Source organism: Homarus americanus, unplaced genomic scaffold (genome assembly GCF_018991925.1).
Source record: "Homarus americanus isolate GMGI-L3 unplaced genomic scaffold, GMGI_Hamer_2.0 scaffold39155, whole genome shotgun sequence".
Lineage (NCBI taxonomy): Eukaryota > Metazoa > Arthropoda > Malacostraca > Decapoda > Nephropidae > Homarus > Homarus americanus.
Genome location: NW_024737042.1, coordinates 6139677 through 6164618, shown reverse-complemented (window position 1 = coordinate 6164618; position 24942 = coordinate 6139677). Strand labels below are relative to the sequence as shown.

The 24942-nt window shown below is 39.9% G+C and overlaps 1 protein-coding gene across 1 annotated transcript in view; it reads left to right on the top strand.

Annotated features, from left to right (window-relative positions):
- Positions 1–837: 837 nt before the first annotated feature.
- Positions 838–24942, top strand: part of LOC121872630 (lysosomal acid glucosylceramidase-like) — a 36474-nt gene continuing 12369 nt past the window's right edge. The window contains exons 1-11 of the mRNA XM_042375545.1: positions 838–925; positions 8616–8795; positions 9130–9259; positions 9728–9881; positions 10389–10549; positions 14071–14152; positions 15845–15994; positions 16262–16406; positions 16805–16899; positions 19351–19461; positions 20236–20411. Of these exons, the coding sequence (XP_042231479.1) occupies positions 853–925; positions 8616–8795; positions 9130–9259; positions 9728–9881; positions 10389–10549; positions 14071–14152; positions 15845–15994; positions 16262–16406; positions 16805–16899; positions 19351–19461; positions 20236–20411 (1457 nt within the window). The 5' untranslated portion in view covers positions 838–852. The remainder of the gene's footprint in view (positions 926–8615; positions 8796–9129; positions 9260–9727; positions 9882–10388; positions 10550–14070; positions 14153–15844; positions 15995–16261; positions 16407–16804; positions 16900–19350; positions 19462–20235; positions 20412–24942) is intronic.

Below are 24942 nucleotides of genomic sequence, written 5' to 3'. Positions count from 1 at the left end.
TAAGAAATTTTGAAATTATGATGCCTCGCTACTAGAGATGAAAATACTATAATTGTATTTTTTTGGACAAATTGGAAAGTTATACTTTGTAATGACTAGCGAGTAACACCTTGTTACACCTGGCTCATGTATGAAAACATATCCCAATCCCACGAGTATTACTACAGGTAACGTATATACTGCACCTGTCTTCATTCTATAACTTGCTTCGCTGATAATAACTACGGTATTAACTCTTGACCGACTCAAGAAATTAAGCAAAATTGGTGACAATTCTTCCTCGTCGGCCGTCGGACAGTGAAGTTATCCTAAAAACGAGGTTAATTTTCTTTTTATGACACCCATACGTATACACCGTCATCGTATTTGATTAAATTTCTATTAATGTGGTAAATTTAGAATACAAATACATTACAACTCGTGATATTCCCACTCGGATATTGTTGGGTGAACGTGTTCACTAATAATAATGGAAGCCCCTTGAAATCGAGGATGACCGGTTCAAGGGCCACCTAGGCGTGAATTTGTTTAAGGTGTAGAAGCTGTCGCTAATACAACAACCACACCCTAAGTTAACGAGCTGCATGACCCAGTGTCAAGGAATAGTCCGAGAAGACCGGACAACTCACCAACTGCACTGGCTAACCATTACCCCGGAATACGATCCGCAAATCGATTAAAATCCAGGTTTCCAATTACTGCTGGGTAGACAGAGAGGCAAATGGCGTAAAGAAACTTGCCCATAGTTTCACCCTGCCCGAGGATCGAACTAGGGTCCGCTCGCGTGGAGGCGAGGATGCTGAAGTCTATTACATCACAACTTCACAAGGCAGTATACGACCGACCTTCGTCATGGTAGCACGGACACTCACAGCTCTGTGCTTCCTCCTGCTGTTTATGCTACCGGGTCCACTCCATGCTCAAGGTCAGCCCATTATTCTTGGTTTATTCTCTTTCTGCCATCCTCGTCTCGTGGATTCATTAACTGCATTAGTGGAATATAAGAGTGTAGTTAGCTAATTAACAAGTGAATGCATGTTCAGGCAGCACCATCACTTTTTACTTATCATCTTCGTTGTTGGCCGCTTGGGCGGTCGGTCATATCTCTGTTACGCACTGTTGTCAAGTCTTTTACTTTTTTACTTTTATCCTCTTCACCACTGATCGAGCCGGCTCATTAGCCGTTTGGGCGATCGGTCACGTCTCTGTTACGCACTGTTGGCAAGGACTGGGCAAGCACTGGGCCACTGGCTGCTGAATGCATCTGAACCTGCTCCAGTGTTTTTTTTTTTTTAACAGGATTTAGTCCATCTGGGCACAGGTCACTGACCCACATCTGGGCCTGGGGGGCGAAAATTTAATAATAATAATAATTCAGATAAGTAAAATTTATAATAATGTGGTGATGGGTTGTCAGACCACAGCTTACATCTCAGAAACAGGGTAAACCTCGCAGCCGCTCAAGGGGGCCACAAATCAACCAGCACCTCCCATGTCACACGGCCCCACCAACAATGTTAACACCAACCCAGTCAGCAGAAGAGGCCACCTGCCTACAACAACTTTAGTCTCAGAAAAAGTCCAGACCTGACCCTACATTAGCGAGGTCAAATGTAAGGAGACCCTTCGCCGCCCCCCCCCGATCAGCTCAACCTGACGGCTCGTCTCCCAATATATAGGACACCGGTGCCCAGCTAAGCAGTCTCCCATAGAGACAACCCAGAATCACCTGCTAGGCCTCCCCCAGGTCACGTGAGTTTTTGTCAGAGCTTTCCATGGGATGAGTTACGTACGTGAGAAGTGTATTCATTTCATGTTCGTGTCCGAGAATCAGTGTCTAGTAACGTAAATATAATGTCCTAGTAACTTCGATAGAAGGTGTTATTAATGTGTCCATGTCACTGTCGTAATTAATAAACAGTTGTAACGAAGCGGTGTTTGAGAAGTCGTCCTTAAGAACGTAATAGATGTGTGTTGACGTGTAAGATAAGATTAGTGTACTGACGGTACATAACTAACACGGCCACGCCACCAAATTCTTCTCTCTTTATACCACTCTCTTACTAAATATTCTCTCGATACATTTCTACCATTAAAAACGCCTCATTACAATAACAAAAAATAATAATACAACAACAACAACACTGCAGCAGCAATAATAATAATAATAATAACAATAATAATAATAATAATATTAATACTAATAATAATACTAATAATAATAATAATAAAGAACCCTAAAAAAATACAAAAACAAAATCAAGAGTGAGAAACGATATACAGCATGTGTTGCCAATAGGAGGCTTCTTAAGTAGTAGGTAGTAGGCAGGTACCAAACAGGGAGGTACTACCGCCTGGGAAGATATTGGAAGCATAATGTGTTGTCTAATGGTAGACCCTGCTGCCATATGGCATCACGAAAATTGTGACCAAGTCCCAGGTTGCTGATTTGACTTTCTGCCTCATTTACACACAATTACAGGGTCTCAATTGTTTCTCTTACTATTGACAACACGTCATACTGTACATATAGCGTTTCTCACTATTGATTTTTTTATTATCATTATTACAGTGTTGTTATTGTTATTATTATTAATTTATTTTACTTTTTATTATAAATTTTATTTACTATGAATTACTGTATTATTATTATTATTATTATTATTATTATTATTATTATTATTATTATTATTATTATTATTATTATTATTATTATTATTATTATTATTATTATTATTATTATTATTATTATTATTATTATTATTATTATTATTATTATTATTATTATTATTATTATTATTATTATTATTATTATTATTATTATTATTATTATTATTATTATTATTATTATTATTATTATTATTATTATTATTATTATTATTATTATTATTATTATTATTATTATTATTATTATTATTATTATTATTATTATTATTATTATTATTATTATTATTATTATTATTATTATTATTATTATTATTATTATTATTATTATTATTATTATTATTATTATTATTATTATTATTATTATTATTATTATTATTATTATTATTATTATTATTATTATTATTATTATTATTATTATTATTATTATTATTATTATTATTATTATTATTATTATTATTATTATTATTATTATTATTATTTATTATGTATTTCATTACCTGGCCCGTGGTGTGGGTAAACCTGTGCCCGGGTGTCTAATCTCCTTAAAAAAAAAAAATTGTGTGTAAATGAGGCAGAAAGTCATGTCAGCAACCTGGGACTTGGTCATAATTTTAGTGACGCCATATGGCAGCAGGGTCTACCATTAGACAACACATAATGCTTCTAATATCTTCCCTGTTTGGTGGCTGCCTATTACCTACTACCTAAGAAGCCTCCTAGAAGTTTCCCAAAGAAACATTCCCAAACCAGAGCAAAGAACATTTGAGGGCCGTGGGCGCTGCTTGACCCGTCAGTTGCTTGGACAGGTGCCCGAGGAGGTGGGAAAACATAAACGGTGTTGACAATTGTTGTTTGTGGGAATATTATGTCATTCTCTCTAGTAATGATACAATGTTTCTTTTTTTTTCTTTTTTTTCTTCTTTTTTTTTACAGGAATTAGCCCACTCGGGCACAGGTCACTGACCCACATCGAGTCCTGGGGGGCAAAATGTAATAATAATAATAATAATAATAATAATAATAATAATTCACATTAAATAAAAAAATAATAAAAAATACAAAAGTAAAATTAAATAATTATTCATAGTAAATAAAATTTATAAAAAAATACAAAATTAGATATAAAATAATGCTAACAATAAAAATAATAACACTGTAATAATAATAATAACAATAATGATAAAGAACCAAAAAGAAACTAAAAAATGAAAAAATCAATAGTGAGAAACTATATGTTTGTTGTGTTGTCAACTTTCTACTTATTTTTATCCTCTTCACCACCGATCAGCTCGTCAGCCGCTTGGGCGATCGGTCACGTCTCTGTTACACAATGTTGGCAAGTACTGGGCATACACCGGCTCCTGAATGTACCTGAACCCGCTCCAGTGTTGATCAAGTCTTGTCTTGAAAGAGCTCACACTCGGTGCCGTCACAACATTTTCTGGTATATTGTTCCAAGAGTTCACAACCCTCTATCCGAAAAAGTTTGCCCTCACAGTTTTCTGTACTTGCCGCTTCTTCAATCTTGAGCTGTGACCCCTTGTGAGGCGAGCGTCCGCCAGCTCCAAGTAAGGACACTCGACTGAGTAGTGCCCCTTGAGATGCTTATACACCTCAATTAGGTCACCCCTTGCCCGTCTGTAGTATAGGCTAGGCAAGTTCAGGCGCTCCAATCTCTCAGGGTAGCTGAAGTGCCGAAGTGCAGGCACCAGTCTGGTGACCTTCCTTTGAACATTTTCAACCAACTGACAGTCCCTAGCATATCTCGGGGACCAGACGGGGTGACAGTACTCCAGATGGGGAAGCACTTCACTCTTGAAGATCGTTACGAGGGACAGACCTTCTAGATATCTGAACGACCTTCTTATAAGACCCAATAATTTATTTGCCTGATTTACCTTCTTTTCTCAATGGCCCGAGAACTTCAGTTCATTGTCAACATACACACCTAGGTCCTTCTCACATTCAGTCTCAAATAGTACAGTTTCTTCATCCCGTTGGGACATATGATACGCCTCCTTACCGTTGGTATGCCCCAGGTGCATCCTCTTACGCTTCGTGACATTGAATCTCAGCAGCCATTTCTTCGACCATTCTTGGAGCCCACGAAGGTCCTTCTGCAGCTCTTCACAGTCCTCTTGGTTCTTGATTTCTCCACACCACAGTGACCACCGATTATGCGGCAATGACAACAGCTATTGCTAATGATGAGTCGGTGCATGATAATATCCTCTGTCATTGATACTACGTTCTAATCTAGTTGCAATATGACTGATGAAAATTACAGCTTCTAATATACTGTAGCGCTTTCCGTCTGTCTGTCCGTCTGTCTGTTTGTGCAGCCGAAACGGCACAATCGTTTTTCATCAAACTTGGTGGAAAAATCGCAAAAAATTCGTAGTGGAACAAACCTGGTCCCACGTCGATGGTTTCTTTAGGAAGGCATTATATTTACGATGGAAAACGATGCAAGTCTACGGACTTGGTGCACCCTTATTCGCTGTAAGCTGTCAGCCCACGATTGCAGTTATCGCACGGCTCCCTCCTCCTCCCCCCACTTTTTTTCTTAGCCTACTTTTTTAATGTTGTTTGGATTAGTAAAGGAAGGAAGATGAGTAAATAGAAGAATAAAGAAGGGAAAACAGAAAATAGTTAGAGATAACAGGTGGGGGGAGCTGAGTTTCATCATGTGTGTCTAGATGCGCAGTTTCAACGTTACCAGGCGACCTTACAGCTACAGTGTATACTTATTCCTGTGGCTGACTGTGCATGGAAAAGAGATAATAGCAGGAATGCATGGAGAAGATGACTACAATAGACACAGGGTGAATATAGACAGTGAGACAGACAGGAGGTTGACAAAAATAGACAGATTCATACATGCACAAATAGACAATATGGCAATTAACATGACAGACAGACAGCTGACTGACTGGTTCACATTACACAAACAGGCAGACACACGCCAACAACGGATAAGACAGACAGATTTGACGACACAAAGAGTACAGGCGGGCTTACATTCAAACACCACGCAGACGAACAGACAGTTGGGATGGCAATAGACAGGACGGATAGACTTGAGACAGATTAGAAGGCATTTATAAACAAGAATAACACCAAATTGACCATAGCTGCGTCAGTGAGGGTAGGAGGCCTTACATCCACCAGCGTAAATAATAAGACGTATTGAAAACTAACACCCTCGCGCGGAAAAATATCGATGGTCGGTCAGTCATGTGAGATGGGCCTAAAACTGAGTAACATAGATGATGACTATGATGACTTAACACAGGTGACGACTTAAGCAGATTGTGACTAATATAACCAGAATCAAGGTCACTTTTCTTCATAATATAATTTATCTCGGAATGATCATCGGTGATTCATAATAATTTTTTTTATGATTTTAACCTCTCCTTATGGCGAATATTTCTTTAATTAATTATTCTAACGTTTATTCTATTCCGTCTTATAGTATATTAGATACTGTAAGTATCACGACCACGACCATGATTATAACAACCACGACCATGATTATAACAACCTCAGTAAACTGTACCACCGGACTCACCACCGGGCACGAGTGCCCACGATCACTTGTGGTTAACTAATAAACAAATATATTATACTACGTTAATGGTAGATAATGTCTTAGTTGAACTCTTAACGGTTTGCAATAATATTCATGTGGATACGAAGCAAATTTTCGAACGGATTGGAATGCACCTCGACCTGCACTACCGTCTTCTCTGCTGCTTAATTAATGCTTAGAAATCGAAGGGGCTCTAACCTTCATACCTTATCATACAACACTGAATGTGTAACCTGATTATGAATAACGATAATAACTGATTGACAAACATAATCCTGTCTGACCTGATTACATAAAAGACACAGTTCTGCCGTGTGTTTGCGTGTGTGCGGTGTCACGTCTCTTTACACAGACTCGCCGTCCAGAAAGAGGTGGGGACTGGACTGGCCCACATACACACACGGACTCCCAAACTTTGATGAGTGACTACTTCACACTCTGCGCAGAAACAGTCGATTACTTCCTAGGCAGCTCGCTGGTGTTTATATACCTCTGCTCAGACGACGCGGAGAACATAATAGCACCATCCAGGCCGATGTAGGAGCCGGAACGAGATACGCCTGGGAAATTCTAGAACAGTGGTTCTCAACCAGGGGGGAATTCCCCCCAGGGGGGGAATTCAGGTTTTCAGGGGGGGGGGGAAACTGATTCGGGAGCAAGAGATATGTTCGATGAGAAATCAATCACAGAATTTTGGCCCTTGATGTGCGATTCCTACCCAAAAGTGGCAGAAAGAGCTATCCGTGCATTGCTTCCGTTTGTGTCGACATATCTTTGTGAGTCAGGCTTTTCAACTCTGTTGCAAATTAAAGCGAAGCAACGTAGTAGATTAGAGGTAGAAAATGACCTGCGTTGTGCCCTTTCAAGCACTCCTCCGCGTATCCCAGAATTGGCGAAGAAAAAACAATCACAGGTTTCTCATTGACTGTAATCTTCATCTGAATAAAATTAATTACAAATTTACAATATCCTGGTATTCTATTGAACTTTTTGTTTATTGCATTATGCTTCAGTTTGGTCTGTTAAGTAATTCATTATAAATATAAAAAAACTATTTTACTTTTATTCAAGTTTTATAAATCCATCAACATTTTCAATTGGCATTTAATTTGTAAAACTCCACTATAAAAATAATCCATGTAAAATTGTAAATGTATATGTACTAATATGGAAAAAATAAAGGTTTTTCAGTATTATATGCATATTATTTGGAATGCACTTTTTGAGGCAGACAATCTTGGAAAGGAGGGGGGAATGACATTCTGACATGTTGTGAAAGGGGTGCATGGGGCAAACAAGGTTGAGAACCACTGTTCTAGAACGTTGTACTCTGATCAAGGCTTACAATACGTAAGCAAATCATAACAAAACTGATGCAATGCATTCTAGAAAATTTTTACATTAGCAATACACCAATCTCCCCAAACTTCCCAAAGTAAATGCTACTTGGAATAGACAATACTCAAAACACCTAATTCACAAAAAAAAATTATATGTGACTCAAATTTAATTAAATGTACAATGCAGGTATTGTTTAGTGAAGGAACAGGAAACTTAGTTTGGGTTTGATAGGTGTTATCTGCAGCCATAGAACCTAACCCCATATTTCCCATAAGCCTTTAGTCTTGCCCACCGCGGTTTTTCCAACCACAAAGTTTTTCAGGAACCTAGTGTGTATAGTTTGAAGCTAAGTTTTATGAAATACAATACTGTACATTTTCTCAATCCAGATAATGCGTTTTCTCCAAAACATCGTGAGGACTGGGGAGCAACGCCCGTGTTATGAAATGATAGTGGGATTTGGCGGTCGTTTACTTCAGTGTTAGGATGTTACACAGGGAAAGATTTGTCTGTTTTCTGTGAATTTCCATCGTCGGATTCTCGAAGATTCGTTCAATGAATGTTCCTCGTAATAAAAGATATGAAAAGACCTGAAAAGTTTAATGCTCTTGTTTATGTTGTGAAGTATATACCAATGTTTTTAGAATATATTGTATTCATCCATAAATGATGTGGAGAGTGATATGGATAAGAACATTCTATGGTACAGTAATGAGGGTATGAATAACTAGTTGACTTAAAGTTAAACGCAAAGACGAATATCTAAAGGTAACATTAAAATTACACTGATAATCCACCTTTAATAAGGTTAAGTTGCACGGGTTGGAAGAAAAATATAAAGTAGAAAATATTTTTGAAAGGGATTCCGTATGTTCATTTTGTCTTGTCACTGGTGTTAAGAAAACCTAACTAGTTAAGGTGGATGTTCATTGATATTGAGGACTAAAGCTCAACCTGTTCTCACTGTTCGAACTTTTTATTGACGGTTTTGAAAATTTTTCGGGTGGAACAGAGTGTCGTCCGCGAAGCTTCGGGTCAGACAGTGTAGTATGTGTTTGCGACGCCCATCACTGTGACCTGCCGGGTCGGTTGACCTTACCTGACTCTGGCCACTTCACCATCGTCACCTCCTCCAGGGATGGGCTCAGATTCAGCACCGAGACCCGTAAGCTGGATCACAACCCAGCAGAAGGTAAGTCAAGTCCTCCGCCATTATTGCCATAGTTAAGTTTAATGTAATATATCCTGATTTACCGAGTACTATATACTAAAGAAACATGGAACGGTGGGGCTTTATCCACTCTCATAGTATTGATAGTGGGAGTTTGTTTTGTTGAGATTTTCTGTTGAGGGATTTCATGCGACCATCAACTGTAGTTTTGTTTTAACGGTGCTCCGGCTCATATTGTAAATGTCTCAGTGTTTATCAGTCTGGTATAGACTCACCAGACATGCTAACCTCCACCTGGTTCTAAGGAAAACAGATATTCACGTTCAAATTTTGTCCTGTGATTTCATTGTGTCAGGGAGGGTCAAGGTGGTGGTGGAGACCGGTACACCTCGCCAGGCTATGCTGGGGTTCGGGGCGGCATTCACTGACGCAGCTACCATCAACGTGGCTGCCCTCACTCCCCCTGCCCAGGACTTGCTGCTCAGGTTTGTCAACACAACTTCTCTACCTGATCTCACACTCGTACTTACCTTACTTATCCTGTTCGTCATTTGTAAGATTATTTGCCGGTTAGGGGGTCAGTCAGTTCTTTCTTACACACTAAATCCATGTCCTTAATTATTCTTTCGAGAACAGTTAAGACAGAAAAGATACATATAGAAATTGGTGTCTTATTGAGAGGTAGATATTGTAATTAGGGCATTGCACCTAAAACCAAATTTTTCTCAAGTGTGAGATAAATATGTATATTTCTTCCCTAAGTTTCTTCCACTGAAATGAAAGATATTTCTCATCTGGCTAATGATTGACAGGTGTTGTTGCTTCTCTCTACCGTTTTGTTACTAGTTGTGTCTGTTATACAGTAAACCTCCAGAGAGGAGAAATTTGGTTAACAATCCATTTAACGACCTTCAATAAGCTTCATTTATTCTGTAAAACCATCAACTTGGCAGATCATATTTCGCGCCCGAGGGTGTGGAGTACGACTTATGTCGGGTTCCCATCGCCGGCACTGACTTCTCCGTGAGGCCATACTCCTACAACGACGTGGAGAACGACGTTCTTCTTGAGCACTTCACCCTCGCCCAGGAGGATAAACTTTATAAGGTGTTATACGGGGAGGAAAAAATAAAAACTTAATGTCAAACATTTATTTGTGTAAAATTATTTGTAATTACGTAAATACACCTTTATACTGAAATGTAATTTTTTCCAATAGAAAATCCAGTTAATGATCATTGCATTTTTTGACAGTTACAAATACTAATATGTAGGAAAATATTCCACTTCACACAAAAGTGGTAAAATATATCTGAACCACCCTGTATTACAGGCGCTGTTTTTGTATGCATGACAGCCTTCTTGTGTGTCCACCTAGTTGAAGGTTGAATATCTTACTGCATCATCATATTAATTTTGATTATTGTAGACTACAGAAAGTAATATTCATATATTCAAAGTATTTATAAACAAAAATAAGCCGTATATTAGTGCCGTGATAGTGTGCCCATCATATCTCTACTAATTTTTAATTGTTGATGGACTAGTGTTAGGTGCTTAAAGACCTTAGTTGTTGAAGTGGAGTAATAACATTTTACCGTTAACATCCACCAGGTGCCACAGATACTGAGGGCCCAGCAGCTGGCTCAGCGACCCCTCAGACTGTTCGCGTCTCCGTGGGCTCCTCCAGCCTGGATGAAGACCAACGGTAAACTGAACGGGAATGGTGAGCTTCTGCCGGAGATGAGGCAACCCTGGTCCAACTATTTAGTTAAGTAAGATATTGATCTTCGCCTGTTCCAACACAAGATTAATATTATTAAAACTGCTTAAGTAATTTAAACAATGAATATCTTAAAATTTGGTGCTTCTATAGCGTGCGGTCTACAAGATATTTCGGTTAGGTTAGGTTAGGTTAGACTAAAGATATATTTGTAGATCGCACGCTATAGTAGCACCCAAAATGTTTAGGCATACAACTTCGTTCATTCAGACCAGACGAATAAATTATACAGGTACTCTTACATTTTATACCCGAGAGACTTGTTCATCCTCACAATGTTTGGAATTTTCTCTACCAGCGTTACCCGTAGCCTTGAGTGCTGGTACACGACGGGCCAGTGTTACCCGTTAGTACACAACAGTAATGTAGGTTTCGGTCTTGGGTGCTTAAGTCTGTCAGTCTCAGATTTTTGCTCTGTTGGGAGGCAGTTGTCGACTGGTGAAGTTTAGGTTCAGGTAGGGGAAGTTACCTCACCTCAAGCCACTACCTTGTACCACACAAATACACCAAAAATAATGATTTCTTGGGTAATGGTAAATTTTCTTAGGCAGGGTGACATAAGTGACAGATGTGACTCCAATTCAAATCTGACAGCAAAGCAAAATCAAGTTTCCGTCACTGATCAATCTGGCACGGGCTGTGCCTGACTCTATAGTGCTCCTGTTGAGAGTATATTTAACCATGGGAAGATGATAATAAGGCTACATTGTTGTTAAACATCAGTAAATGTGCTGAGTATGTTCGTTAATGAGCACATGTTATGTTTTAAACAAATAGAAAATTAAATACATATGTACCTTGATATGATCAGCAAGCCTGATGTGTGAAGTAAAGTGTTTTTATCTAATTACTCTCTCTCTATATATATATATATATGACAAATGCAAATCATTTGATTGATGATATCATTGATAGTTGAGTCATCACGAAGATGCCGGAAAACCAGCTTTTTAAAGTAATAATAATAATAATAATTAACGGTTTATTGAAACAATTCTGCAGCCCGAAGGCTGAAAATATACATTGGACATAAATGACTTATTACATACATTGGTGGTTTAACAAAAGCCTTCAAGTGAGAGATTGTATGAGTATGGAAACACAGAAGAAGGCAGAGCATTCCACAGTTTGGCTGTGTGAGGAAAGAAGGAGGTACTATAACGGGTTATTCTCGTGTGACCGACATCCACAGAGAAATGGTGGGCACCGCGGACAAGACGCGTGTTACGAGCCCACGGCCTTGCCGGCTGTACACAGGATGCCAAATCCACTGAACATTGCCCGTTAAAGTACCTGTACAGAGAGAGAGTGAAGCAACATTGCGGCGAAGAGAAAGGGAAGAAAGATTGTCAACTAAAGGAGGAGAGTTAATAAGACGAAATGCCTTTGATTCCACCCTATCTAACAGTTGGGCAGAAGAAGAGCCACCCCAGATATGAGAGCAGTACTCCCAAGTTAGGACGAATGAATCCCTTAGATACTTGAAGGAACTGCTCAGGAGTGAAGTAGCTACGGCATCTGTACAACATTCCCAACTTTCGGGAGGCAGCTTTAGCAATGTTATGGATGTGTTGCTTCCATGATATATTAGAGGAAATGGTGAGGTCTAGCATATCTAATTTAGAATTTGGCAGAATGATAGCTTCCTGAAATGTGTTTGGTAGGAGATCATCTAATTTGGAAAGTGTAATTGGTAAATACTGAGTTTTATTACTGTTGAATTTAACCAAGTTTCTACCTCCCCATTCAGAGATGCTGCACAGATCCGCATTGATAGATGTAATGATATCAGCTCTAGAAACAGATCTAGTTTGAGAGTTAGGGGGAAGGGGAAAATGTGAAGAAGAGTGAAGAGTAGAATCATCAGCGTAAGAATGGATAGAATTAGTTGTATTGTGAAGTAAATCATTGATAAAAAGAAGGAAGAGAGTAGGTGAAAGAACAGAACCCTGTGGGACACCACTATTGGTAGAGAAAGAGCGAGAGATCGATCCCTCGACAACAACTGCCATGGATTGGTTCTCAAGGAAGCTAGAGATTAGAGAACAAAGTGGGGGAGAGAAACCATAAGAGGGAAGTTTAGAAAGCAAAGACTTATGCCATACCCTGTCAAATGCCTTGGAGATGTCGAGGGCCACGACGAAAGTTTCCCCATAATCCCTAAGAGAGGTTAAAAGACTGCTGGTATACTGTTTAAATTATCACTGAACTTCATTCAGGATAACGAGGTACAGTTATGTTACAGTATCTCTTGTCTGTCTTTCCTGTCGCACACTCAACATTCTCTCTCTCTCTCTCTCTCTCTCTCTGGCTAAAAACCAACGAGGATTTCATAAAGATTAGGGAGGAGGATGTTTAATCATCAGGTGAAATCAGTTGGGGTTCTTAATCTGCATGAGTTCCAACAATGCTAATAATTACAGTTCCTCCATACTTTATCTTGACCTTAATGATTTGTATGCAAAAAAAAAAAAAATTACTAGGATGATTTCATATACTCGTTGCTTATTAGCCGAGTAGCCATTCTGGCGGTCGGTCTTTGCTTTGTTACGAATTTGTACAGGAGGAAACCGCTGTACCACCAACATAAAATATTAACCAAGTGGAGAAACGAAAAGAAAGACGAGTTTGAAGTCATACACAATAAAGTTGAAATGTCCTGATACAGCTCGGTATCTTGTTTGTTTACTGTAGGCCCGTGGGGGTAGAAGGTTGTTATTATTTTTTATTTGAAGTGATATATTCGGGTTACAGTGTAGTAGTGGCTAGGCTTGGAGACTGGCTACAGAGGATAGTCTATGCTCTTTGCCAAAATCCAGCCTTTAGATTCTCGATGCGCGGCGGCTTTACAGCGCGACAAACAAACCGGTTAATGGCTCATACCTAAATTGATGGTTAACTGAGTCCCAGGCTTAATGGACTCCGAACTGTTGTTGGACGACCTGTGATCCACTTAATCTAGAACCATGTATATAATGTATTAATGATTTCATTTATATTCCACGTAAAATATGTTAGAATATTATGAGGGAATGGCAAAGGAAGGGAACATGTAGCGGTACGTTCAGTGCACTCCATGCCATACCAAACAAAATGTGTTTAAAAAAATTGCTTAATTACTTGGTCACTATTGTGTCTAAATTTTCAGCTTCCTAACTTAAAAAGTGCCTGAGATATCTTCCGGACAAGCAAGAACACAAGTAAACACACTGAGTACCGTACAGTACCTCCCTTTTGGAATTCATTCCCTTGGAACACACTCCTCGCGCGTCACCTGAGGGGTTGCAATGCTTAATTGGATAGAAACTACGCCATTTTCCCTAGCTTAGATTCGTAAAACAGGTTGAACCGATGAACCGTCGGAATATGGAGCCGTGAAATAAATATAATTATTCACAGCAAATAAGAAATGTTACAAAGATCGTTACATCTTTGACTGACGTCGCAATAATTTACTCAAATTTGCCCGGGTTACAGTGTCATGTGTGTGACTATTGGTGTTTTGTTTAACAGATTCGTGAAGGAGTATGAGGCTGCGGGTGTAACGTTATGGGGCCTCACCACGCAGAACCACCCAGCAGACACCGCAGTCAATGTAAGTCCTCCCAGCACTCCGCTACTCACACACTGTATAAGTTGGTACAGTAAAAACATGTAAAATACTCTACTCAGGTAATTAGAGTATGGTTCTTTCACGTCCTTTTTCGCTTAATGCAGGATGACCGGGAGGAACAACACACACACACACACACACACACTGTATTACTACGCACTGTTGGCAAATATTCCAAGGGCTCGCGAACCCTTGGAGACCAATACAGTACCATGATTTCTAACAGTTCGATAGTGGCCTTTATTATATTAGTTCCAGTTAGTGAAGACAAGGTAACAAATCCATCACAATTTTTAGACAGAGTTGTCATTTTGGACTCGTGGATATGAAGTTATGAACCTAATTATCAATGAAAATAGTTCAGTTGATGCTGTAAATACCGACAATCTGGTCTCTGATTATTATTATACACCACAACAATCACTGATAGGTGTTCTCTTTACCCAAGATGACTGCATGTGATCTATGAGCTTTTTCTCTCCAGCATCGGCTCTAAATATAAGTAGACCACGAAATACTCCATTATTGAGCTCAGTCCAGCACTCTGGCTCAGGTCGGTTTAGTATTACAGAAGCAGATTCTCGATGTTCTATTAGTGACAGGTTTTACTGGCAGACGAAGATGATTTAATTGTTCTGATAATGGGGAGAATTTGTCCCCGATTGCATTCAACTAATGTACAATGCTGTCGGTTAAATTGTGTATAAATTTTCGTCCTTTCAATTATGTTTTTACTTTGTTGCTAAGATGACATCTATGTTAAACTGTTAGATCAGAATGTCTTTTTTCCTTATGAAATAGCATATAAAGGCCAAATACAGTACATTGATTACCGATAGTCTTTGGGTCAGTTTATGACTAGTGTGTATCTGATACTTGTCGGTAATTGAACCAATAGTCAGGACCGAATTTAGGACGCATGGACAACCTGGGTAAAATTATTAGCTTGGGGTCTTATTTAATTATTTTTTCCAATTCTTGATTCTGACCGAAACAGAAATCAACGACAAAATTATTACATGTAGGTGAATTAAAGCGATATTTATGCATTGGTTCTTTGCAATATACTGTTAAAATACGCCCTGGGAACCTACCTTTAATTCATCCCTGTCAATCGTCACTCCCAAAGCTAAGGGGAAGGGGCACGCTCCCCCCGTGCATGCCTCTGCAGTGACACACATACTTTCCCTCCATTCATTTTCATTGCTGTCAAAGATATGTTCTCCTATGATAATGCCGAGCCACAAAACCGATGTATACCTCTGTTCCCTCACACAACCCAGCAGCACGTCCTTACCCTCTAGTCCTTGAGCGCCACAATCTCCACTCATTCACGCACACTGGTACTTCCTGGATGTCTACACTTTACACTTCTTGTACTTCATTCACCCCAGTCCCCCGCCCTCCCCTGCATCATGTGCAGAGCTGCCCTCACCGTCTGGTACCGTTAGTCTTTTCTTCCTTAGTTACTCTGCTTCTCTTCCCAAACTTCAACCTTCATTAAACATTACAGCTGTTTTCTTGCTCTCTTATATCACTCTCTCAACCGCCCCCCAACCATCACCGTTTTAGACGGGTTCAACAAGAAATGTTCAAGCCAAACAGCTACAGTGCCAAATTTTCCAAAACTCACTTATTTTACGAATTTCTTCTCTCCCCTGACTGTTTCACTAGAATTGGAACTGTTGTTTCTGGAGCAGTGAGGACATGAGGGACTGGATCAAGGACAGTTTGGGCCCCACACTGAAGGCCGCCGGTCTGAGTGAACTGAAGATAATGGTTGGCGACGAGGTCAGAATTCAACTCCCGGAGATCTCGAAGACGGTGAGTAGTTATCAGAGTTGTAGAATGCCGAAATTGGATGGATAATTTAGTAAATTGATATTCATCTAGATTCACCATAACTTAAAATATCGTCCAACAAACTTTCCCACCAACGTCAGGTTGATAATGTGTGAGAAATGAGGTCTCCCTGTCTGAGCTTGTTGACACACAGGCTGTCTGAAGAAAATCACTTTCAGTTGTGGTTTAAACAGGGTTTTTTGTGAATCTAGCAAACGGAAGTGTATTTTATCTGGGTTCTCGTTGTAGATTCTGACGGATCCTGAAGCCGCTCAGTACGTGGACGGCTTGGCTGTTCACTGGTATTCCGACAACAATTGCAGCCCGGACCTCCTGGACCAGATACAACAGCTCTACCCTGACAAGTTCATCCTTTACACCGAGTCTTGTATAGGTAGGGTGTCTTGGACACACATATAATCAAACGAGAGTTTACGTCAAACCTAATGATAAGAGTTGTCAAGTTGTTTAATATATGTAGCCTCGTGTTTCCTAGCTGGATTCGGTAAAATGCTATTCCTACCACATAGTTGGCACGGGCAATCCCCACTGAAGGTTCACGTTGCTTAACAAAGAAGAATGAACAGGCTTTGTATGAAATAAAACAAAGCCTAGAACTGTGTTTGTTGTTCTTGTGGTGCGGTGGTAGCGATCCCTGTTCACACGAGGTCCAGGGTTCGATTCCCGACTAGTGAGGTATTGTTTGTATATATATATATATATATATATATATATATATATATATATATATATATATATATATATATATATATATATATATTGTTTTACCAGTTCCAGGAATGAAATTGTGGAATGATCCAGGGCTGGAGGCTGTAGTGCTAGGCTCATGGTCCCGGGCCGACTCCTACGCCACTAGCATCATCGAGGTATGTAAACACAGTATGTAGTACAACAGCATTTGCAAAAAGCTTGAAAAAATTAGTACAAAGCTGAATTTTTCAGGAGAGCTTCAGAATATCTTACCTATTGCCCTAATGCAAAGTTCTGCATGTTCCACCCTTAGGCATTTTCAAAATTCAAGATGGCCACCATCACATTTTGACATGAAGAGAAAAACACTAATATCATCTTAACTGTTCTATCAGAGGCCTTATAACAACGATTCTGGTCTCAAAACCTATGTTTTTGTGTATGCTGAGCTCAGTAAAACCATCAGAATTTAAGTTTAGATTGAACTAATAAGAAAAAATAAAAAGTCGCTGCCTACAAGGCAAGAAATCTGTTACATTCATCTTGGGCCCACTACACGCTCAGTTTTTAATTCCAGATTAACTGGGCAGATCAAAGCTGTACAGTTAATCCGGAACCTGCGCGGTTTTAATTGTACAGGCTAATATCTTGGCCGGAGCGATATCTGTCGGTGACAGAAAAGTTAACTGTACTGATTTGAACTGTATAGTTAAACCGGAGCGTGTGGAGGGAAATCCGAAAATTTGCTCAGTCTACATGTCAGACATGCGGAATTCAAGGGAGTTTGTAGTAGAATTTATTGAGTTTTACCGAAGCCATGAATGTCTATGGAAAATTAAAAACTACTGTACACTGACAAAGGGATAAGAAAGCATCAGCTTACAAAAAATTTCTTGAAAGGATGAGAGAAGTGGATCCAGTGGCAGAGTGAGATGCAGTCGTGAAGAAAATAAACAACTTGAGAAGTGCATATAGGAAAGGATTGAAGAACCAGTGCAGTCACCGGACACATCAGGAAAACGCATAGCTTCAAAATTAAGAGTTCTTTCCCGAGACAAACGAATCTCCACAGGAAGCTTTATCAATGAAATTTGGTTTGAAGCTGAATTGAGAAATCTGAATGGGGAATGCAAATAACTTTTTTTTTTCAGGCATTAGCCCACCCGGGCACAGGTGTCATTTTAAATGACCCATATCAATGCCTGGGGGCGAAAATATAATAAAATAATAATAATGATGATGATAATAATAATACAGTAAGAATTATCACAATAAAATTAATAATAATAAACAAAAATAAATAACAATTATAATACAGTAATAGAATGTAATAATACTAATAAAATTTTAAATAATAATGAGCCATAAATAAATACAAAACTGAACAAATAAATGAAGTGTGAGAAACGATATACTGTAAGTATGTTGTGTTGTCAAAATAAGAGAAACAATTGAGACCCTACAATTGTGTGTAAATGAGTCAGAAAGTCAGATCACCAACCTGGGACTTGGTCAAAATTTTTGTAGGGATGGGCAAACCGAGTATTTCGGTACTGTACTGATTGCTCTTCAGAACCGATTAAACTGAGTGCTAATTGCTTTCGTTTTGTATCCAACTTTTTTGTGCCACAATTTGCTTGTTTTGCAGGTGTGCATCACAGACCTACATTTTTATGTATATTTTGAATTTTTGATTAGTACAGTCTCATGTTATTAATACAGTTTTAAAATAGATGCGAATTCCATTTGAGGTGGAGCTTGACTGTATTGTAGACAACGTGGATGATTGGATCACATGAAGATTAGCCTCACAACTTAATTCACAAAAAGATTAAACACACTAATGCTACCTGGAATGGGTTAGGTTAAGTTAGGTTAGGATTGAATATGTTTAGTTTAGGTTAGGTTAGGTAGGTGAGCGTTCGGGTGGCTAATTTTTAGGTGAAAAAGCTGGGGCTAATCTACAGGTGAAATAAGCTGTGGCTAATCTTCAGGTTATATAAGCTGATGGGCATATCTTCAGGTGAAATAAGCTGGGGCATATCTTAAGGTAAAATAAGGTGAGGTGCTAATCTTCATATGATCCGACAGCTTTATCTCTTATCCAACCCGTAAGGTAGCAGACTGTCCTGTATACGTTGTTCATCACAGTAAAATCTTGTACAATATTTAAATGTGTGAGAAACAAAGGAGACTGAGATGATATATTCTTCCCTTCATTGTTTAGCTGATTGGTTTGATAAACTCGAGACAAAAGTTTATCTCTCACCACTTTTATCATTGTTCCATCTCTGGTGTTAGTGGTGGAATAACGTGTGTCGTTATAATTATTTCTTGACTTCCGTCTGTTTGCTTGCACATGTACACACACACGCGAGAACGCAGGAGAAACACAAGGAGTGACAAAGTACAGTAAGGATGTAAGTCACCATAATCATAAATATGCATAGCATAAACACAATTGTCTTACTCTGGCGTACAGTATGAACTGTTGTTGTTTTCCTCAGGTGGTTCGTTACTGTATTGTCTCTCAGTGCATTAACCACCACTGTTATCCTCCAGCAAGATATTAACCATCTCTATAAGATTTCTACAAGCTAGTGACCACCGAACTCGCCCACCAACAGAGTGTGAACCACCACTCAACTGGCTGGATTGATTGGAACTTGGCTCTGGACATGAACGGAGGACCTAACTGGGCCGGTAACCAGGTCGACTCGCCAATCATCGTCAACGCGGTCAGTATTTACTAATGTTACTTGTGTATGTTCTGGGCGGAGGTTTTAGGGCCTTGTGTTCAGTTCATCCATCACTAGTGGGACAGTATAAGTGTTGTGTAGGACTGGCTGATGGCGCCACTCCTTGTATTTAGAATTTTGTTATTGCCTTTGTCGTACTGACAAACATGTGGTTTTATTACATTATTGCACTATGATATAATTTCTTCATGGAAATTTAGTGATAATTTTGCTAAATTATCTTTAATATGAATACAATAGAGAGCATTTATTTCAAGAAAGAGTACACTTGTTACCTTTGAATGTGTGGCGATTACTGTCAGCGTGTTGAAGTCATGTATCGTGGAAGAAGAAAGTGTTTGAGTAAAATAATTGTATTGTAAGTTTAAGGTATTCTAAGGCTATTATTTTCCTTTCAGGGTTATGTCATCAAACAATAAAGAAAGGCGTAAATGGTACGAGTTTATCCCTGTAAGTTGGAGGTCAGAGATAAGGACATTTAAAGGCCTGAGTTGGGGAGGTAGTGGAAGGCAAAGGTGTTAGCGGAGGAGTGTTTGGCTGTACACAGTGAGGGGTGCAGGGCAGAAACCACTACTGGTTGGATGATGGCTACTGGGGTGTTCATATAGTATGTGAAATCTTAATAATAAACAGTCCTCCCAAGTTTTGAACAGGTCGCCGGGAGGAAGACAAGTTCTACAAGTAACCCATGTTGCCTTACTCTCCAGGAGGAAGAAGAGTTCTATAAGTAACTCATGTTGTTTTACTCTCCAGGAGGAAGATGAGTTCTACAAGCAGCCCATGTTCTATGTGATGGGTCACTTCAGCAAATTTGTTGCGCCAGGGTCAAGGCTGGTGCCATCGTGGGTAGTGGAGCCATACAGCCACAATATACACACCGCCGCCTTTATCCACCCTGAGGGACCCACCGTCGTCGTTCTGCTTAACAGGTATGGCCTCTCTCTCTTGTGGCTTCATTTAAGTACAGAATGGAGGACATCTTGACCGCATTAGTCTAACTCACACGTTCTAGACTAGAATATTCACTACCTTAGCAGACCAGCTTCGGGAATTTCCGTTCTGGTACTGCTATCAGAGCTACACAGTACTGGCTGTGACAGAGTGATAACCTCTATACCCAGAGAAGATAAGGTTGTGCTCCTTGGTGACTTCAATGCCAAAGTTGGCAGAGATGCTGAAATTTGGCAGAGAACCATAGGGAGGAATGGACTAAGCAAGTGTAATCCCAACGGCCTACTCCTCCTCAGCAAGTGTGCTGCACACAACCTCACTATCACCAATACCTTGTTTAGGCAGGCCGACAAGTTCAAGGGTTCGTGGCAACATCCACGATCCAAACACTGGTATCTCATCGACTACATCATTGTCAGACAAAGAGATCGCCGAGATGTCCTCATCACCCGAGCAATGCGTGGCTCAGACTACTGCGACACTGATCTTCGGCTCGTTAGAGCTAAGCTCTCACTTCACGTCACTCCAAAACGGTGAAGGCAGCAAGCCTCCAGAGGAGGCACATGCTTTCAGAGAGCAACTCGAACATGGGCTGATAAACAACCCAAATCCCAGTGCCGAATGGGGTATTCTCGACACTATCAAGACAAAAACCTGCAGAGAGACCCTGGCCCAGATCGAAAGAATACACCAGGACTGGTTTGATGAAAATGACCCGGAAATCAATGAACTCATCGACGTTAAACGCGCTGTTTTAACTGACTGGCAGAACAACCCTCAGTCTCGGACCAAAGCTGATACCTTCAGCAAGAAGAAAGAGGCAGCCAAGCGGGAACTTCGTAAAGCCCCCTCCACTCATCTGACGGTAACGAAGAAGGCATCCATCGGCGCTGGAAAGAGGACTACCATTCACTGCTCAACAAAAACACCGATGTGGATGTCCTGACTACCTAGCAGGTCCCTCAGGATCCAGAGCTGACCCATCTCGGCTATCCTCCTCCCCTGGATGAGGTAGCTACTGCCATCAAACAGATGAAAAATAACAAAGCCTCAGGGCCTGATGGAATCCCAGCCTAGCAGGAGAACCTCTGCTTACTAACCATCTCCACTCTCTCCTGGAGAATATATGGGAAAAGAAGGAAATCCCCCAAGTTCTTAAAGACGCTTCCATCGTCAATATTTATAAGAACAAGGGAGACCGGTCAGACTGTGGCAACTACCGCGGGATCTCGCTGCTGTCCGTAGCTGGCAAGATTATCTACCTAGTCCTCCTTAACAGATTTTTTCCTGAGGCAGAAAACTTCCTCACAGAACCTCAGTGTGGCTTTAGACTGTCACGTGGCATCACTGACATGATCTTTGCTGCCCGCCAGATACAGGAAAAGTGCAGAGAACAGCGTTGTGACCTGTACATGGCCTACATCGACCTAACGAAGGCCTTCGACTCGGTCAACAGGGAAGCCCTCTGGTGGACCCTCAGCCGTTTTGGCTGCCCACCAAAATTCATCGCCATTGTGAGACAACTCACGATGGTGTAAACGGCAGTGTTCTGCGCATTGGCACCCAGTCTGAGTTCTTCCCCATCCAAATGGGGGTAAAACAAGGATGTGTACTGGCACCAACTCTGATTTCCATTTTCATGGTTGCCTTCCTTACCCGTGCCAGTGCCAATTTAGCCTGCGGGGTGGACATTGAGTACCGGATGAAGGGGGGGTCTTTTCAACATAAGACGATTCCAGGCAGGAACAAAGGTGTCGACAGCTTCCATTACTGAACTTCTTTATGCAGACGACCTCACCCTTGTCGCTCACACTGAATGCGACATACAGGAAATTCTTAACACCTTCACAGATGCATAGCGCACACTTTGGCCTTGAGGTGAATGTACGTAAGATTCAAATTTTCTTTCATCCTGCCCCTGGTTCAGCCACACCTCCACCATCCATCCAGCTTAACAGTACTACCCTCTCTTATGCTACCCACTTTCGGTATCTCAGCTCCCACCTGTCCACCACTGTGGACATCGACGAAGAGATTCAACACCAGAACATTTGTGCATCTCAAGCCTTTGGCAGACTCCGTACCCGTGTCGTCAGCTGTAGGGAGCTGAAATTAGCTACAAAATTGCACGTATATCGAGCAGTGGTCCTCCCCACCATGCTATATGGCAGCGAGACATGGATCACGTTCAGGAGGCACCTCAAGGCACTTGAAAACTTTCATCAACGTAGTCCACGTTCCATCCTCCGAGTTCGCTGGGAAGACAAGAGAACAAATGCCAGTATTCTCACTGATACCAAATGTAGGAGCATCAAGACTACCATTATCCATGAACAATTACACTGGACTGGCCATATTACCCGCATGGACGACAGTAGACTGCCAAAGTAGCTACTTTGCAGTCACCTAATGAACAGTAAACGTAACGCTGGCGGGCAACTGAAAAGGTATAAGGATGGTCTTAAGACAAACCTGAAAAACTGCCAAATCGACCCCCTCACCTGGGAGACAATTACTCCACACCATAACGCTTAGAGGAGCACCACACAAGAAGGTGTCAATACTTTCGAGTCAGCCTGACTGCATGCCGAGGCAGACAAGCGCCAACGCCGGAAAGACGCTGCCGCCGCCCCTCCCGCACGAGATGGAGCCATTCACACAATTCAACATCTGTGAACGCCTCAAATTCGCCGACGAAGGTGACATCCTTAGTAACTCATATCATTGTATCATAGCTGGATAATCGTCATACTCGATTCAGAGTGACAGCAAAGTAATATATATGTATATATTTATATATATATATATATATATATATATATATATATATATATATATATATATATATATATATATATATATATATATATATATATATATATATATATATATATATATGTATATATATATATGTGTGTATAATATAACTGGATATATATAATATATATTTATATATATGTCCTTATGTGGTTGGTTGGTGATGATTTTATATATAGAAGTTGTCATGGTTTTGGGGTGGTTCGGTGGTAGTAGGAGTGGATTATATTATATAAGATAATAATATGTCGTATTTCTTATTTCTTACCGTAGAGTCCGATACCTTCACACTGGTTACTTACAGGAGATTATGGCGTATCTACGTAGAAGTTCACTCCACCACTCGACATTCCATGATTTATACTTGATAAATGATGATTTAATGAATTCATTTAATTTCCAACATCTATCTAAGTTACTGGTTATACTTTGTCATAACCAATCAGTCATTACCTTTAGTAATAATAAGATAGGATCACAGATACGGGCAGATAATTGCACTTACATTTATTTGTCAAGCTTCCATACAATGATTTACAATTTGCATGGATATATGATTCACTCACGTTCACGCTGTAATAAAATTAATCTTCTAAAAGAGGAATTTTCAACTTGGGGACACATGTGATTACTCTACTATGGGTATGACTTAACAGAGCCTTAATTATTCAAGTGATACATTTACTGCCAGCCTGGATTGCTCTTGTTGCAACCAGGCTTCATCACAAGAACTTCTTTCCACGGGCATAACAACAAAAAGGTACCCTTGGGTTACCACACGTAGTCTCGCGTCACTGACAGTCACTGTAGACGGTTGTCGCGGCAAGGAGAATTGGTAAGCGTGACTTGATTAACCAGGAAGCATAATCAAGTCTCAGGTTGCTGATCTGTCTTTCTGCCTCATTTACACACAATTGCAGGGTCTCAATTGTTTCTCTTACTATTGACAACACAACATACATACAGTATATTGTTTCTCACTTTTGATCCCTTTTTTATGGTTCTTTATTATTATTATTATTATTATTATTATTATTATTTTATTTTCAATTTTGTTTTTATTTTATTATAAATTTCGTTTACTATGAATACCGCAATAATAATAATTATTATTATTATTATTTTTATTATTATTATTATTATTATTATTATTATTATTATTATTATTATTATTATTATTATTATTATTATTATTATTATTATTATTATATTTTCGCCCCCCCAACCCCCAGGCCCCGATGTGGGTCAGTGACCTGTACCTGGGTGGGTTAATCCCCTTAAAAAAAAAAAAAAAAAAATGGTGTAATAGGCCAGCCTGGGTTGCTTTTGTCGCAACCAGACTTCCACACATGATATTTCCATGGGGAATACAAACCTAGGTTAACACACTTAATCTTGTGTCGATCACGGTCACTGTAGACTGGAGTTGCGCAGGAGAACTCTGTAAGCGTGAATTGATTAACCATTTACTATAGGTTTGATAGGCCTGCCTGGATTGCCCTTGTCGCAACCAGGCATCCACACGTGATATCTCTACGGGGATAACAACCTAGGTTAGCACACTTAGTCTCGTGTCATTAACTCGAATACACTGGATAGATTCAAACATAAGTTGGATGGATATATGAGCGATAGGGGTTGGGCATAAATGGGACTGCCCAATATGGGCCAATAGGCCCGCTGCAGTTTCCT